Genomic DNA, 18,522 nt, shown 5'->3' with positions numbered 1-18,522 from the left:
CACATCCATTGCGTGTGCACGGGAAGGCGTTTCATCTCTATTTACACTATTGTTACAGTGTAAATAGAATGTTAACCTCAATGGAGCTTGGACTGATTCAGCATGTGTTTCCTTATCTTTTTAAGGGGGAAAGTTGTATGCATTGTTAGCAGACTGTCATGTAGGATTGCCATATACATATAAATGCCGCCCCTTCATACTGGCTACCTGACAGGATATGGTTGAGCAGTCTGGGGTGGCAAAAGACGATTGGTTGGAAGTGTCACACACCTGGAGATGCCCGAGATGAAAGAGCCAATCCATACGTTGAATGGTTTGCATGTAATACATGCTGGTTTTGCTAGTCTCCAAAAGATAGAAAGGAAGAGAACATGTTGTTGCTTTCATTCATAAAGGCCAATTAATTTCCCATTTATTGAACCACAACCCTTTTCTTCTGCCAGATATTATGGTGGAAAATAGATCCTGCTTCCAAGAATATGTAAGATTGCTTGAATATTAGTCCCCACTTATTTTTTTTTTAATTTTTGCTCTGTTCATCTTTGAAACACGTTGTGTCGGCAGCCCAAGAAATCAGTGTCATATAAGGCCTGGCTAGTTCAGACAATGCTGCTTCTAATTACAACAGTTACAGCAAACGCAATTGTGGGAAGTGTTATTTGGAACCTTATCATTTTGAATCAAAATCTTGGAAACAAAAGTGGCTTTCCTGACTTTCCTGTTTTTCTGCAAACATATGGATATATTTACTCTCCCCCCTCCATGAAGCCATATCACGTGCTGGGAAGATAGCAAATTGTATTTACTTCCGACTGTGACCTCAAGGCCTCTTTTAAGTTCTGGCAGGTCCGTCCTTTGCTTTGCCAAGTGTGCTGAACTGCATTGAAATGACATTTAAACAAAATGGATTCAGACCTACAGCTCAACATGGGATTGCAAGAATACTTCTTAGCCAAACATTTAATCACCAAGAAACTCTGTGGGAGGCAAGGCAGCATTCGTAAGTGTGGCATGTCTCCCATTTTTCTTCCATTTGGTGTATTTGACGGTCCACCAAAAGGAACAGCAGCTCCTCCCCTCTTCTGCCTGCCTGCCTGCCTGCCTGCCTCTCTCTCTCTCTGTCTCTCTCTCTCTGTCTCTCTTTCTTTGAGCCAGGGTTCAGATTGACACAACCTTTCCTGCAGGAAGGAGAATCTAGCAGAATTAAAGAGTGCTTTTCATTTCCTACTTCCCTCTACACCCTTCCCAATGCTAGCAACAGTGACTCCCATCCAATTCTGTCTGCTTTTAAGTTGAAAACCGGAAGCCAGCTTAAATAGAAAGCTGAAAATGTTTTTTAACTTGGGCACCCCATCTTTAGAAAAAGGTCAGGGAGATTTCATGGCCTGTAACTGCTGGGAGATTCAGCTGCAGGTCATTCAGTGTGTGTGTGTGTGCGTGTGTGTGTGATGTTATTTACAGTGTGAATGGCCACCCTTGTCCCTAATATATTACTCATGTGTGCAGGGCTTCTCTTGAGTATAAGTAGCCAGTTGTTTAGCATTCAACGGATGAAAAGACTCCCTGCAGAGCATTGGACAAGAATTAGAAAATCTCTGTTCCACTGTGTCTCATTAGCTGGTCTCCTGTGCTCCCAATTCCCTGTGGAGTTGTTGTTTCCTTAAAAAAAATACAGAAGCCTTTACACATCTTGTATGCATTTAGGGACTCTCAGTCTTTGTCACTGTTTAAACTTCGGCAGCATATAAAATGCTGCTTCTCTCTAGTACGCCCAGACATAACCAGCCATCCTTTCCCCTCTTCCCCTAGATTGGTTCCAGCCCCCTTCCTTCATTTCTCTTCCTGTTTTCCCTCACGTCAGCATTTTGACCACTGCAGACTGCAGATTTCATTTCTCAAGTCGACTCCACACTCTGCAGGTGCTTCAGAGTGTCCTTCTGCCCAAGACCCAGAGGAGGGGTGGAAAGCAAGCAACCAGTGAGGCCGGTTCTGCAGGCCAAAAGGAGAAAGGTTGCTGTATTTTCTTGACTTGGAGAGAGCAACCCAAAGTTTATTTATCTGTGCAGCATCTGTAACGGTGTGATGTGCCAATATATTATGATCCTTAATAAAATAATCAATAACAATCGCAGTGCAAATAAATAACAGCAGCAGCCTAAAAACAACAGTTAAAAAGGCAGTAAAACAGCAGCGAAATGGTGGCAATGGAAAAAATATACTTACTCTTTTAAAATATGTCTAAGCAGCCTTTCAGGGCTTGAAGCACTCCCAAGGATTTATGTTAAAATTCGTATAATTTTTTAAAGTTACATTTTCAGGAGGTATTGAAAACTCAGTGCAGAGTTACTCCGGAGCACTGCTGCGCATTCGTTATAATGGCTCCATCCAGTTCCCTAGGACTTTGCAACTGTGGCACCCTCCTTCTAGAAGCTCTTTCTTCTGTCTGGTGCCTCCAGATATTTTAGACTCAGCATTTCTGACCATTGACTCTACCACCTGGGGCAGATGGGTGCTGAAATCCAGAACATCAGGAAGGCAGCAGGTTGTAGAAAACGGTTCTAGTGTCCCTTCTGGATTATTTATTGGATGGACTTAAATGAGCTTAAGAATCATTTGCCTTCCACTAGGAATTGTGGTTCCGTGAGCGAGACCAGAGACCCCTAATAGAAGGACAGGCATTCTGCCCCGAACCTCCAACAGACCTCTGTGCCCTCACCAGACTTGAGCTTCTAGCATTCCTTGGGGGAATCCATAACCATGCAACAGGGCTTGATTTCTTCATCTGTGAACCCTGTGTGCCTTTAAAAGGAGGCATTGCAAGCCATGAAAGGATCAGAAATGAGGGAGAAAAAGGCTTCCGTTGTTCATTGTAAACAAACCATGGATAGTGTATCACTGGAGAAATATCCACTATTCAAAAATGCTGCCCACAAGAGTCCGATACCAAGCTATCAGATTACTCCTAACTCACTGTCCTCTGACAGAGTCACCTATCTTTTGGCTAAAATGGAAGCTCTAGTTTGCCTAAGGATGGCCCCAATTTTGAAATGGGATCGCATTGATATGCTTTAGAAGCACAGATGTTTAGAAGCTGCTCCAAGCACATCTGAATTTCACTCATTGAGCAGTTGGAGACAATCAGAATGGGGGACTGGAGAAAGGATGGACAAGACAGAAGCAGCGACCTTCCTCTGATGAACACACGAGGGGATTTGATGATGCAGAGTCAATCCCCCAGCTGCAGTCTTCATCCCTGATCAAGAGGATCTTTCGGGACCTGTTTGCTCTCCAGGAATAATTAAAAGCTTCTGATGAGGGCTTTTAATGTTGTTTCCTGTGACCTGCAGTGAAGAATATGCTGGTCCAACCTATGGGGGAGAATGATCGAAAAAGTCTCAGGGGAATTGTGAATTTCAGCCACGCACCAGCTGTATTTTGTCACAGGGTACTTTCCTGCACTATCTATGGGGCCATTCCACTGGCACATTTTCTTTTACGAAGACCACGACCAACTCAGTATCTGGCTCACCTGCTATTGTTATGAGAACATGCCTCGTTCTTTCCTACTGAGAAGAAACCATCACACAATCAAAACATAGTTTTAATAATAATATTTTGATGCTCCTTCGCACTCTTGCCAGTAATCAACCCACCCAAGCTGTTCATAGGGCCAAAACTTTAGCTGCAGGCCAATAGCGTGACATACCGGTGAGGTTTTAATTTGAAAACATTTAACTCTGCAGCATCCTTGGGGAAGAATTCCAGAGGAAATACCCATCTCACGAATGTAGTTTCTTCTTCAGCTGTTTCTGTGCTGCATGATAGATCTTTCCAACTTGCCACACTCCTGGAACGCCACCCCCAAAGTAACCATGGCCTCATCCTACCTTGAATACCCATCCACTGATGTAAGCCTGGGATTTTAGATGACTTCTTACCTAATTCCTTGTCATTCTTGCCCTTCTCTGTCTCCAGCGCTACTTGCAACTGGAATCCTTCTCCACTCCCTTCCCAAAGGATCATTTCTTTGGCCAGAGGAGTTCGCTATTTTCCTTATTCTGGTTTGTGTTCCAGGTGATGTCATCATTTCCACTGAAGCCCCTTCGTTTCAGAGGGGCTTATAATTTTGGTCATAAAACAGTTCACTGTGCTGAAAATTGGCACAGAAAGATAAAACTACGTGACTGTTTTATAAACATGCAAAGTACAATGTAACATGTTCAGGAGCCTTTTCTATCCTGCTCTATCACTCCACCCTCGAGAACAGCTTTAAAAAAGTCAAAAGCAAACACCAAATGCCATTTTTCTGGCCTCCAAATAGCTCCCTTCGGACATATCTTTGGAGTAAGAGTAATGCATGATTTTGCATGCCAGAAAGTGCTGTGATACGGACTGCCACATCAGCAATTTTGTGTTGTTTTGCTAAGTGTTTTGTGCTATGGAATAATTAAGGCTAGGTAAGGACATGTTCAAATTTTCATCACGCTTAGAGTGCAGTCTTGTGTATTTCTACGCAGAAGTATGTCCACATGAGCTCAGTGGGGTTACTTTCAGCTTGGTAAGTATAGGGATCCAGTCTCAATATTAGTTGGTGATAATATCAAGGATTTTTTTCAAAGGAAAGTTGTGGAAAACATTGGCAAATACTTGGTGTGAGGAGCACAAGTTTGGAAGTGGGCATGTACTTGAAGCTTTTGAACCCTAGCTCAACTGTGACACTCTCTCTCTCTCTCTCTCTCTCTCAGTGCACCCAGCCTTTCACAGGCTTTTCATGTATGCTGCAGCTATTCTTCCACAGATTGTCTGGCTTCGGAAGCAGGGGGTCTTAGAATGCAAACCACACAGAACTTTCTTTCTCCAAAGCCTCAAGGAAGCTTGAAAGCATGTTCCATGCCTCAGTGGTTCTGGTTATATTTATTATAGCAACTGAAACTCAAATACTTGAGTTTGAAAGAAAGGGCCATAACTTAGTGGTGGAGCATATTTGTTTAATACATCTTGTACACCACTTTCCATATTTATGGAATGTTTTGAATCTCATATGCTTTGTGAGTGGTAGGTTTTATGCCCAGTCTCTGGCATTTCCAGGTAGGGCTGGGAAAAGCCCTTCCTGAAGACCTGGAGAAGAGCTGCTTGGACCAGAGGTCAGCTTGGCGGAAGGCATCCTCCAAAGTGCCTCCAGCAACATTTAGCTGTGAGGGAGATGGGCAAGAAGCGGTGAGCCCTTGGTAAAGCCGAGCCGCTCGCCCCCAGTGAGATGCAGCGTTTGTCCAGTGAGGCCAAAGTCAGAATAATGCCACAGCTCAGTGCTGCCAGCTCATGGACACCAGAACAAGCCACGGGCAGTGAAAACCGGGGAGCAGATGAGGGCGCTGGTGAACTAGGAGCACTTGCCAAGCCACCAGAATTTAGCCACTTGCTTTGCACGCTGACATTTCAAGAAAGGCTCTACCTACCTCTTCTTCGATGCAAAATAGGAAGTCTTTTAATGGGGAGTGCAGGTGTCAGACTGGGGCTGGCCCTGCTCACAACGCTGGAGAGCCGGGAGCCCTGCATGGACACGAGTCCTTTCCACCTGCCTTTCATCTTGCACACCGTGTCCACCCGCTTTCCTCTTTGGAGCTGAGGTTGCTTGCAGGATAAACTCAGATCTTGTGGTAACATGAATCCATTCAGCTTTCACTTTTGCGATCCTGGCTAGAACTGGGCTTGGAAAGTGGTTTGAGCTAACCATGGTTAGCTCAAAAATGTAAATGTGGTTCACAGGCAGCAATTCATGTGCAAGGGCTTAGGAGAGAGGGGAGAGCATCAGCAGGCCACTGCCACATCCCAGCCAGGCAGGCTTCACATGTGCAGAAGCAACGTGTGAGGAACTCTGATTTTCCAGGGTTCTCATTCATCAGCGAACATACCCCTCTTCTTGTGATGCAGGTGGCAACTGAGAGAGACAAGGCTGGAGATGCCCCCTCTCCTTACCCACTGCTTCTACACGCTTCTGCACAAAGTTAACTTTTGTGGTTGCCATTGGTGTTACGTTGCAAATGAAATGATTAGCAAATAAGCTCCAGAATCAGACTCTAAATATCCAGTGGGCTAGGAAGCTTCTGCCTGCTCCGTCCCTGCTCCCAGCCAGCTTTATCGCAGCACAGGGATCTGTGCTTGAGTATTTCCACTCTGTCCAACAAGCAATTTGTTAGCAGTTTGGAGATTTTCACTGGGAAAATGTGGGGAAGATGCTTGCACCTCACTTACTCCCCACTCCTCCATGCCAAGCCTGAATCGGGGTTCCTGAAGTGGTTTCTTTAAAAGAAGAAGGCGAAGACACACAGGACAGTTTGCTTGCAGTCCTGCTTAGCTTGAGCCTGCGCATGAAATGTAATACTGGGATGAAATGCGTTCTGTTTTACACATGTGTGCAAACAGGGACATGCGCGAGTGAGGGGGTGCGAATGGAAGCAGCTTCGGGAGGCGGGGGAAGTCGCCTGGGGGACTCGGCCAGTGGTTGGACATTTAGAGCGCTTCCTTGTCTGCTTGGCAGCCGTTCGCCGGGACTAATTCCCCTCAGTGATGTGCATCCACCAAGAATGTTCACCAGGGCAACTGGCCTGAATCACAGGAGACAAGCGATGAGCACACGAGGGGGTAGGCCCGAAAACGTTTCCTTACGAGTAAGTCCCTCCAGTCCCATGAGAGTTTCGGAATAAAAAGTGACTGTTCCCAGCTCTTCTGTGGACGGGTTGAGAGCGTAGTTAGACCAGCCTTTTTCTTTTCTCTTGTCTAACCAGGACGGCTGAGCAGCAGGAAGATGTGCTTCCCGTGCTTTTCTCTTTCAGTGCACAGGCAGGAGCCAAAATCCAGGGGAGCATCTCTTGGAAAGGAAGCAGGTGAAATCAGACAAGCAGCAGGAGGGGCTCAGGGGCAGTTCATTTAGAGGGCAGCAGGAAAATTGGCAGGGATGGCAGACGGCGTTGTGGAGAGAGAAGGATTGTGGGGCAAGCTGGATTCAGCTGCAGCTGGAATACATTCTCCCAGTGCAGCTCACAGGTCCACAGGATGATTTAACTCGGGACCTAAGCAGGGGAGAAAGAGGGTAAACTTCTCTCGACTGCCTACTGCAATGCTGTGTGTTATCATAGCCCCCCAACCGATGCTATTTGCATGTTTTTGAAACCTGCATGTTAAAAGAAAAGATGCTGTAACTTAAAGTCTACCTAGGCACAGCAAAATCAAGTAGTAAATGGGTCGTGTGTTTGTTTTGCTTGAATGACTTCATGCTGTGGGAGGGCAGAAAGGGATGCCATCGCAATGGAATTGCAGAGAAGAGTCCTGTTAAAGAGTCTGTTAAGCGTGTTAGCCTGAACAATCCTCTTGGATGTGCTAATGTCCTTCTGTGTATGGGTATTTTCAAGAAGGTGGAGCATTCCAGACCTTTATCCCTCTACTTGTGCCCTGATATGGTACAGTCCAGGAATAATTTAATCATTTTTTTCTGCGGCCTATAGGAACTAGTCCAAATTAGGGTGAGGATGTAGCCATGATGGCTGAGGGATGTTGGGAGTTATGGGGGATTTTTTCTGTCAAACATGCATAGGATCGTGCTCTGAGTATTGTTGGCTGTTTTGAAGGGGAGGCAGGCAAGGGAAGGGACCAAAGTATATGCAGTGGGCAGGCCCTCGGCTGTGATGAAGAATTTCAGATTAGCATCACTCCTGCTTTGTCTGGTGCGGTATTATAAAGGACTGTTGCCCAGAGATGTTGGCCGTTTGGATGCAGTGGTGCCCAGAATGAAAGCTGCTTGAAATGCTCGTGGCTTGGGATGCAAAGCTCCGGAGGGAATCAAGCTGGCTGGCGCTCTTTCCTGTCCTCAGTCCTGTCCAGGAAGCAAACCAAGCTGAGATCCAGACCAAGGTCAGGGAGGCGAGCGCCTCCCTTCTTTGTACAAAGTGCACAATTCTTCACACAAAGTCCACCAAGCCTGCAGGTCACATGTGCAGAAGCAGAACTTGGCTTGCACCACGGCGGCTGTGCAGGTGGCGGGCGACGTGGCCTTGCTTGGACGCGCTTCCTGCCAGCAGCCCATGGGAACGCTCAGCGTAAGGCAGACTCGGGGCAGAGAGAAAGCAGCTTGGGGTTTGGCAGGCCAAGCTGAGGAAGTTTGATGGATTCCACCCCCAAACCAGATTCCTCACACGTTGCTGTTTGCAGTCACTTGCTGAACCATTTTTATCCATCAAATAAGCTCAGACCTAAAGTAGTCAGGCAGGAGTTTTGCATTTCCTTGTTTTGGAGGCATTTTAGTTGCCTGCACCTCTCTCTTTCTCTCTTGGCCCCATGTCCTTTATTCACTGATTGCCATATGTGTGTCTGTCTGTCTGCCTTCTCCTTCTGGATGGTTCTGCCACCATCTGCAGGAAAAAAAAAAGATTGTTGAGAAACAGAGAGAGAGAGAGAGAGAGGGAGAGGGAGAAAAGAGGGAGATAATGGCGTGTGTTTTGGGAATTTGCAGGAAAGGACAGGGATCTGGAGGAGTGATTGGCATGGAAAAGAGAATTGCCCATGGAATCTGCTGGTGCCACCCGGTGCCACCCAACCTGAAGAGATCCTGCTGTCGTGCTCAGATTCTGGACACTTTTCCTCAGAAGTCCAGCAAAGCTAGAATCTCCAGGCCTGTTGCTGTCATAACTACTGACATAACATATGCAGCCTGAGCTGGCCCCCTTAGCTGAAGAAGCTCTGCCCCGAGGGGACTACAGCTCAATTCGAGGGTCCTTCTGGGTCTACTTCCTACTGGCGCGATCAGTCTCTCTGTCTGACCCTTGACCTTCCCCATCGTTCTGCTCTTCCCACAGTTTGGACACTGGTTCCCATCCACCCAACTGGCATGGCAGGAGCTGGGAATGCTGGGAGATGTAGTCCCTGATATTTGGAGGGCTCCAGCAGAGCTCAAGCCAATGGCAGGCGTGGCTGGCCCTTTGGTGTCCGTGGGGGCACAAAGCAAGGGCGCTCCTTACCACGGCAGCGTGGCCCAGACGGCTGTCGGGGCGCAAAGGGGACCAGCAGATTCCGGTCTGCTTTCCCGCAAGCTCTCTGCCTCCCATGCAAGCAAGCTGCAGCTGCCAAGTGGAAGGGAATGAGGAGCGGCAGCAGCTGGGGCACATGCTGCCATTTGCTGTGGAGGGCGGCCCATCAAACACCCTTCCCCAGGGGGCTTCCCAACACCTGGACTTGGGCAGCGCTTGGAAGGGGGATGCTTTAGCCTGCCTTTAGCACAGAGCTCTCCAAGGTGCTGCCCGCTGTGCCTGACCTTGTCTTGTGGAACTTGACCTCCCTTTGGCTCCTCTTCACCTTATCCAGACCCACACCTTGCTCTGCGTGACGTTGCCCAGACAGGAGCTGGACGTGAACTTGCTTGACTTGGCTTTGATTCCCTTGGTGGAGCCCCAAAGGGCACGTGGTGTCCTTCCGCTTGTGCTAGGCCAGCGTCTGACCAAGCCCGCCACCTGGAAGTACTTCCTACTTTCCTTAGGAATTGCATAAGAAGTATCACTTTACCTCTATTTCACCTTGCCCTGAGTCTTACCATTAAACAGTGCAGTATCTAGCAGGGTTTCTCACATATTCCAGAAAAATTTCCAGTGGAAACTTCGCTAATTGACTAGAGCTATTTGCATGGGAAATTGTACACTTTGTATCAGGAACACTGACGATGCAAATGAAGTTACTTTGTCGTGCTTCATTCACATCAGAACTCTTTTCAGATACACTGGAAGAGGGTCCAGTGAACTAGAGCATCTTCCAGAGGTTTTGGCCTAAAGCTCCTGTTGACTGGGAGCCACAGACCAAAACATCTGGAAGGCCACTAGTTGCCCTTAAGAGAGTTGTCCTAATTTAGCATGTTTGTTTTACCTCTGTCTGTGTAATACATCCATTTATTTGTGTATTCATTTATTACATTTATATATCATCTTTCTCTCACAAAGAATCCAAGGCAGCTTTCCTGATTCTTTTCCTCCCCACTATATCCTCACAACAACCCTGTGAGGCAGGCTAGGCTGACAGTCAGTGCCTGTCCTAATGCCCCCCATTGAGCTTCATGGCTTGTGGAGGGTACAAGAATCCAGTTTTTCAGAAGCCAGTCCAACACTCTAACCACTACACAAAAACTGCCCTTTCCTTGTTATCAAGCAACAAAGCTATTAAAAACCCCTTATGCTCATTTTTGTCCCTATTTTGCACAAGCTTTTGACCCAAAATATTTGATGTGATTTGAATGTTACAGTATGTGCATTTCTTTAGCTTCTCAGTCCCTGCTTCTTAGTTTGAGTAGATTCTGAAACATTTATGTATTTCAGTGGCAGAAACATATCCTTTCATATACTTGCTAGGGTCATGCCTGAGGAAGCATGGATGCAACTCTGAAGGAGCCAGTGTGGTGCAGTGGTTAAGAGCACGGGACTGGGACTCAGGAGGTCTGGGTTCGAGTCCCAGCTCAGCCATGGAGCCAACTGGGTGACTCTGGGCCAGTCATAGACTCTCAGCCCAGCCTACCTCACAGGGTTGTGGTTGCAGGGGTAAGACTGAGAGCAGCTAAAGGAGAATGATGCAAGCTGCTTTGAGTTCTTTTTAAAGAAAAAAGTGGAATATAAATCTAATGAATAAATGCATACTGTATTTGCAGTTGGCGTTTGTTCTTTGTGACTGGTGAACATATCATGTCATATGTTTCCTCAAAACATTAAAGCACTGGAAAGTTATCTGCCCCACATCACGGGGCTTTGGGGCACATGTAAACTTTGCCCTCAGAGGTGTCCTCTGAATCAGGGATGGGGAATGTGTGGCAGTCCAGCAGCGTGTGGCAGACAACTCCCATGATCCACCACCACTGGCTACGTTCATTGGAGCTGATGGAGTTATTGCAGCAACACACCCAACAATCCCCGGAAGGGCTCATGCCCCGAGTGCCTGGCCAAAGGACTTCCTTCCGCTTTCTCTTGTGCAACTGAATAGCTGTCCATCACCAATACGGGGCCAGGATAAACTGTTGCAATCAAAGGGGCAGTGTGTGTGTGTTTGTGTGTCCTTGTCCATTCCCATGTGCATGCACTGCATTTCCAGGCCCTGCACACTCATCCGATGCCTAACGATGACAAGCGTTTCTCCTGTCCTGCACTGAAGCTCGCAAGGAAGGCTGGAGGAACACAAAGGCTGGAGGGTTCGTGGGAGCCTTTAGTGGGAGTGGGAACCATCTGAAGACCCCAGCATCTGCTAAGTGGATGAAACCAGATATGGAAATAAAGAGAGTGGGTTCATGTCCGTGAGCACACATTTCATGTGTAGTTTAATGAAACTCAGACCTGGGGTCTAGTCTACACTGGCCCATCAAGCTTACTGAATGACTTTAGGGTAGTCACTGACTAGGTTCAAATAACATGCTAACCAGACTCAACAGTGGTTGTGTGTGGGTTGTTGCTGTTGAAATATGGCTTGCTGTGTTGTGTGAACTCAATTGCATGTGGCTTGTTAACAGCGAACAACCCACGATCTGCTGTTGGGTTGTGAACAGAGGGTTAGTTCACCATGTTTGTTATCTTGGCTCAGTTTATCTTGTGACAACATGATAATCCACGTAATCCACAACAGGATAACCCACACTCAACCCACATGCATCCCTGGAGTGTGGGTTACTGCAATGTCTGAACCCAGTCAGTGCCTCTCTTAAACTGAGCACTAGTCACTGACCGTCAGTCTAACCCACCTCAGGGTTTTTCGAGGGCAAAATGGGGAAGAGAAGGGGAAGGATTATGTCAACTGCCTTGGGCTTCTTGGAGGAAGTAAAGATGGACATAAATGTAATGATAAAAATGGAAGTATTTCACAAGGATGCCAAGCAACCTGAACGCAGCCCTGTTAAGAACCAGGGCCCAATCAGTTACCAACATTTCTCTCACCTCTTCTATGCAACTGCTTCTTTGTGACTAGCCCTTATTATCTCAGCTGTGCAGGAGCCTGCTGAAGTTCGCTGGGATTAATTTAACTCAGATTCATTTCAGGAACTCATTTAGTCTCTCTTCTTACAGCTATTTTTAAGTGGGTTTTCCTTCCAGACCTGTATTGCAAGTTCCTCATTGAGAGGTCAGGGACGGGTTAGGGTCTGCTGTGCCCTCAGGGAAGGAGGCCACGGGGTTTGCCACCATGGGCTTTTGGCCATTTTTGTATATTGTGTTCATTTGTCAAACAGGAACAGCAATACAATTTGCAAGTGAAAAAATGAAAAACACTTTCTGAGCATCCCCCAAAGGTAAGCAAGACAAAGCAAGAGGAGGTGGCTTGTTGTGAAGTACCAGAGAACTTCAACTGTGAGCGGTAGAGAAATGAAACAGAGGAGGAGGAGGAGGAGGAGATTATGCTGTTTGTGCCCAGGCATGGCATTCCCAGAAAACTTAATCCCCATCACACTTGTGTAGGACCACATCCTGGGGGAAAGAAACTCTCACAAATGCTGAGCTGGGAAGAGACTCTTGAGTTGCTGAGTCACCTGGAGACCCTTCTTGCTTCAGGTGAGGAAGGAAGTTCTCCAGAGTTGCAAACCAGGCCCTTAATAGGGTTGCTACCTTATGGATTCCCCCAACAAATTCTGGCCTCTTTTGAGTGGAGAAAGAACCAGCAAGGCAGGGAGCCTCACAGCATAGCCTGATTAGTTGTACTGGGGGTGGGGGGAAGCTGGGATGAAATCTTGACTGTGGTGGGGAAAGCCAGGTCAGACCGTTATGGGCTTGGGGTGTGGCCAGGGTAGAACTTGTAGGCTTGTGGGTGGAACCTTGCAAAAGTGGCAGATCGTGGGTGGATCCTTGGAGAATCAGGAATTCACTGGATTTCTCAGCTTCAGTGCTGGTTTCCCAACAGGACACCATTCCCGTGGTCAGAGCAGTAAAGTGCCAGTTGGTTGACAACCTTCACATCTAAAAGCTGACCTAGTCTGTACCCACCTAGTCCGTACCCACCTAGTCCTTGGTGTAACTGATGTGTAAGGGAAGTCTAGCCTGGGGATGCAGTTGGAGACCTCTGATTCTGAAATGGCAAGCAGGGATGGTGTCTCTACTGACAGATGGGAAATTTGCCCAGGAGATAGGATGGGATGAATGAGAAGATACCGACAGGGAAGGGGGAGGGAGAGAGGGAAGCAGAGTTGCTTCATATCTTTCTGTTCATATATGACATACTTTATGGATGCTGAAGTGTTGACAGAATTCTTCTTTAGATCACCAGGGAGCAAATTTCCAAACCACCTTGGTCCACAGAAGATCTCACCCTTATGGTCTCCACAGTGCTTTATGTCACAGACTAGACTTTTCTTTAAAAAGCTGATAAAGATGGCTGACCCATTTGCTAACATCCACATTGCCACTATAGAACATTTGAAAGAACAAAAACTCACTGCTGTTATCAGGAAAATTAATCCATCCAAGTGGTTATGGGGTTTACTGCTGGTTGGAAGCAGAATGACAACCCCCCTGGCTTTGGCTAGGTTTGACCTTCATACTGAAGTGAGAAGGCATCCCAAGGAAGTAAAGTACAGCAAGAAATTATTCACCATGGAACAGTTAAATCACAGCAGGTTTCCCATAGAAAAATCCAAGACAGATGTAGATCTAAGTTCTCCTTGTTACCACTTGACTATAAAACTCAGAACACTGTGTTAAGGTCTCCTTAACCAGTCACAAATGAACAATTACTTTTGGATTTTGTTTGTGCTTTCTGTTTTCCAGGTTTTAAAATTGTCCATTTTGAGTAAGCATGGATTCCAAGAGCATTCTCTTATGTGGGGAACGGGGGCTGATTCTTTGAATTTCCATTGAATTTCCAATGATTGTGGGAAGCTAAGCATTGGAAAATAACCCCTTCGTGGCTTTGAGTCTCTTCTGAATGAACTATTTTTCAATGTTCTTAGTCTTGCACTAAGCTGACTGTGTTTTATCCCAAGTCTTGCTGGCAAGGGTTCTCAGAAACAAATGTTCTTAAACATAGTCATAAGATGCCTCCATCTGTCAAGAAAACAACAAGGAAATTACTGTAGCGGCCTTTTAAAATTGAGCAGATGACCCAACACATTGGTTTTTCCAGACTGAGGACCCTGTGGGGGATGGTTAGCATAAATAGTCCATTTTAGAGTGCAATCCTATGTTGTTTAGACAGAAAAACATCCTTAAACTCCCAGCATGCCCTAGCCATGTGGGACTGGGGCATGCTGGGAGCTATAGGACTTTATTTTCTATCAATACATGGATTAGAATGCTCCTTGTGCAATCTGTCATTTCCATAGTATGGAAGGGGTGGTGATGCTAGAATTGGAGCCCCCAAAAATGTTTCACTGACTTCTTCCATAATGCTTCAGAGGAGATTTCTGCATGACAGGCAGAAATGCAACAGGTAAAGCATTTCCTATTAACACATGAACACATGAAGAAAAAGCTGTATTTTGTGAATTCCACAGGCCTTTCAATGGCAAACCTTCTTGTACATTAAGCGATCTTTAAGCGGAATAGAAAGGGATACATCTACTAGGTATCGGACTGTGTAATCCTGAAAATATTGATAACCCTTTGTCTGCCCTCAAGAAATGGCTATCTAGGGGAAAGTGTATCATGTTGTCCTGTGCTGTGCTGTGTGTTTTAAAAATAGACCCATTAATAATTCTGTTTACCAGGAAGAGGCTGTGAAGGAGCGTTCAGTATTGTTTATTTGCTGCAGACAAGGGAGAAATCGACCTGCAGAACCAGAAAGATTTGGGTTACTTTTTCTTGATTGGGGCTACAGCCTTGTTTGTTGTTCGGCTCATTAAATCCCACTGATACCTCTAAGTAAGATCTGGGCTGCAGGTTTGGTTTCCTGTCAACACATTTGGTGTCGAGTCAGACATAACCAACTGCAAGAAGGAAAGTGTGGACCGATTCAGCTTTAAAGCAATGTTAGCCTTGTTTTTCTTTGCAGGACCTGGTTGTATGAATAAAATGGCTGTAATGTCAGATAGGAGTCTTGCTTACGTTCTCACTCGAATTAGGAGAGTTAAGTCCCGCATTCTGTCTTCTCTGTCTGGCAGGCGCTGAGCACCAGCCTGTACAAGAGTGCGTCTCCCTATGGCTCCCTCAATAACATAGCAGATGGTCTGAGCTCCCTCACCGAACATTTCTCTGACATCTCCCTCTCATCAGAAGCTAGGAAGCCCAGCAAGAGACCACCGCCCAACTACCTGTGCCATCTTTGCTTCAACAAGGGACACTACATCAAGGACTGCCCACAGGTAAGGACAATCAAAGTCTCGCCATGACATGTTTGGTATATGGTCTGCTAAGAAAGAGGTTGGTTACTGCTTTCCTCATGGAAGAGAAGGAACTTGTGTGGTTTTCCGGAATAATTTGGTCTTGACACATTTTGCAGCTTTAGCGACTTATGGGTTCAGTGCTGGTGCAGAGAAGATGTTGATATTCCACTTATCCTTCCCTCTAAAAGAGAATCCCAAGGGAGAGATCTCTGAAAACATTTAAGGCTGCCACCTCATGATTTTTCTCATGTTGAAGTTCACATGAGAGACATTTCCATGCTGTTTCCGAATCGTATGGCCACGGTCTTTCATCAGTGGTTACTGCAGAGGTCACTTCTTTAAAAAAAGCAACCAGAACATGGACATTCTAAGCAGGACACCGCAAGGAAGCAAACGTGGCAGCATCCTTGGGAATCCACGCTTAGCCTAAAGTGTCATTTTTCAGAGAGTGGGATGCCATTCTTTTTCATTTCTTCTGCAGTGACTGGATTAGGCCTGTGAAGAATAGATGGAGATTGGCTTCCCTAGCTAGGAGCCCTATTTACCCACAGCCAGTGGTAAACCGCATGCTTTGCGTGCCTAAAGTCTATCCGTTGCAGCTTCAGTTAAAGAATCTGTAGCAGCTGAGCATAGAAAGGCCTCAAGAGAAGGGCTGCTGCTTCGAAGCCCTTGGCGTACTTAGCTTGAGTACTCCTGTGTTCAGACAACCTGAGGACCAACCCTCGAGGGCTGACCATGGGTTATTGTTGAACCGATTGCTGTTGAAATATGGGTTGTTGTGTTGTCTGAACCTAAGCTCGCTAACTATGAACAAATCATGACGAGAACCCACAGCTATTGGGTTGTGAATTCTGGATTGTTCACCGTGGTTTAATATCTTGCTGGGGTGGACAACACAATTGTCCACGATTCAGCAACAACCTACGGCTCAGCAATAGCAGATCCTCAACCCTTGAGAGTGGGCGATCATGCATGGAACAGCTGCATAGCTGCAGAGGCTGAATGAGGAGCTCATGAAGGAGAAGACCGAACTCTAGCTTGGGACTTGGCAGATTGTGGGTGAGAGGCCTGTGGTGGCATGCCGAAGCTGCCTACCTCTGAGGCCATTCCTCTTTCTGCTTGAGTGCAAGTTCAGGGCAAGAGTGTGCTCCCCCTGTGAAAACTGTACCTCCTCAGTGAAGATGTTTGAACGATTCTTTCAGGAGCGGACCTGGTCACGCCTTGTGCACAGCCATCCAGCAGCAGCCCGACTTAAGCGTCAGGCAGGCTTGTCTGAAAAAAATGAGACCGGCATTGGAACATGCTAGGTCAGGAAGAAAATGGTCACATCCTCAGAAGAGGTGTGGGCACAAATTTACTCGCAAAGACACTCACACTGAACGCTCTCACCAAACATGCTGTGCATCCTGGCACATGTAGAAAATCCAGGAGTTCTGAAGACGGAAGAATGTAGCACATCTGCAGTCATTACTGGGCCTTTTGCTGTGTTAAATGGGCCACTACCTTGGGCTTGTCTTAGCATGACATTTTTAAAATTTCTAATTTAGGGAGAGGGGGCAATCAAAATACAGATGTGCAAAACCTCCAGATGCACCTTTGGTGAACTTGTGCAAGAGTTTGGGTGCATCCAGCCCCCACTCGTTTTTCTCCCCAGCGAGGAGGAAGTCAGAGCATTGAACCACACACGTGATGGGGATAATTGCCCCCACCAGCAGAGAAATGACATCATCGAAAATCCAGTCTGCTAGATGAGTGCAGCATTCCTTTCCTTACACTAACTATGACAATGCAATGCTTGGACTGCATCCAGGTAGCTGCTCCCACCAGTGGAATGGCTTCCATCTGCTGGATGATGGGACAGGGGGATTTCTGCGGCCTTTGCAGCCCTCCCATGCACTCTCAAAATCCATTCCAGAGGGGGAGAGACCCTCTGGAGCAGATCGGGGAAAGCAGAGGGACGGGAAGGAAGAGCCAAGTCGCAGGCCATGAGTGGATGTCTGTTGTTTTCCCCTTCTGTACTAGGAGTTAACGCAGCGCTTTTCATTTCAGATTTCATGTTAGAATTGTTATGGGACTTTGCATCTGGTCATATGCACACTCAAATTCATGTTTAAATGGGAAAAACATACATAGGATTGCACCCAAAACCTTTCTACTTCCTGCAGAGGTCTAAAGGCAGGGCAGCGCTTCTACATATCGCCCCCGCATTAAGAAGCTGCGACCGAGGTCTTTCTGCTGCTGTCATCACTTTGTTCTTGTTCTCATTCAGTGGTTGACCCCAATTGTTGTAATGTGGTTTAGGTTTGCAGTTGTTGCTCTCTGACTGATTTTTATTTATATTTTTGTTGGGGGAGAACTGCTTTTGGGCACCGAGTGAGTCAAAGGGCAAGCTATGAATTAACTATGGAACAGATCACTCCATGGGATTTCTCTGGGGAAGGACACCAATAATGCTTGGGCCCGTATCTATCACAGAACGGTAGAGTTGGAAGGGGTCAGAAGGCCAGTGGGCCCAACCCCCTCTGCTGTAGGTCACCAGCTCACACCATCCCACCCAGGTTACTGTCCAGTTTCAACTTGAACGTCTCTGGTGTGGGAGAGCCCATGACCGCTCTAGGCACCCGGTTCCTTTCTTGCCTGCAAGTATGCTTCCAACATGGTTTGGTGTGTACTGCCAAATGAGGCAAGTCCCATGACTCCCAAGTTGCCTGAAGGAAAAAGAATGTATACGAAGCTTCACAATGATGGATGGGCAAAGCATCAGTATCACACATTAGAGCCTCATGGCTTAATTTCCTGGCTTTCTAAAATGAAACCCGTCTTGAGTACAGTTGCAGAAGGTTAGGAATATCAAAGATGCAGGTTTCTTGTATCCTGGCTGGAGGAATATTAGTCAGAAACATTCGTCCATATGAAGTATCCAGAGGCAGATGTCTGTGTATATTTGTGTGTATTTGTGTTTGAATAGCATCTAACCACCATTAACCATTAACTGTATTTTCTGCTGTCGTTTTCTGTTTTGATATTGGCATTTTCACACTTGAAAATAGCACTCTCTCTGGAATCCGTTGCTTAAACTCTGTTCTCATGCTGTTACTGCTTCACCCTAAAGTCAGGGAGGATGGGATTCTGGTTCAATAAGAAGGGTTGAAGGAGAATGTGGAGGTTATTTATTTATTTGCTTTTTCAAAGATGCTGTAGTT

The 18,522-nt window shown here is 46.5% G+C and overlaps 1 protein-coding gene across 1 annotated transcript in view; it reads left to right on the top strand.

Moving 5' to 3' along the window:
- ZCCHC24 (zinc finger CCHC-type containing 24) overlaps positions 1–18,522 on the top strand; it is a 136,212-nt gene that overhangs the window by 18,591 nt on the left and 99,099 nt on the right. Inside the window, exon 2 of the mRNA XM_044420302.1 lies at positions 15,098–15,298. Within this exon, the coding sequence (XP_044276237.1) occupies positions 15,098–15,298 (201 nt within the window). The remainder of the gene's footprint in view (positions 1–15,097; positions 15,299–18,522) is intronic.

Source organism: Varanus komodoensis, unplaced genomic scaffold, assembly GCF_004798865.1.
Source record: "Varanus komodoensis strain SLA01 unplaced genomic scaffold, ASM479886v1 scaffold11, whole genome shotgun sequence".
NCBI classification, from domain to species: Eukaryota; Metazoa; Chordata; class Lepidosauria; order Squamata; family Varanidae; genus Varanus; species Varanus komodoensis.
This window is presented reverse-complemented; position numbering and strand designations above follow the sequence as displayed.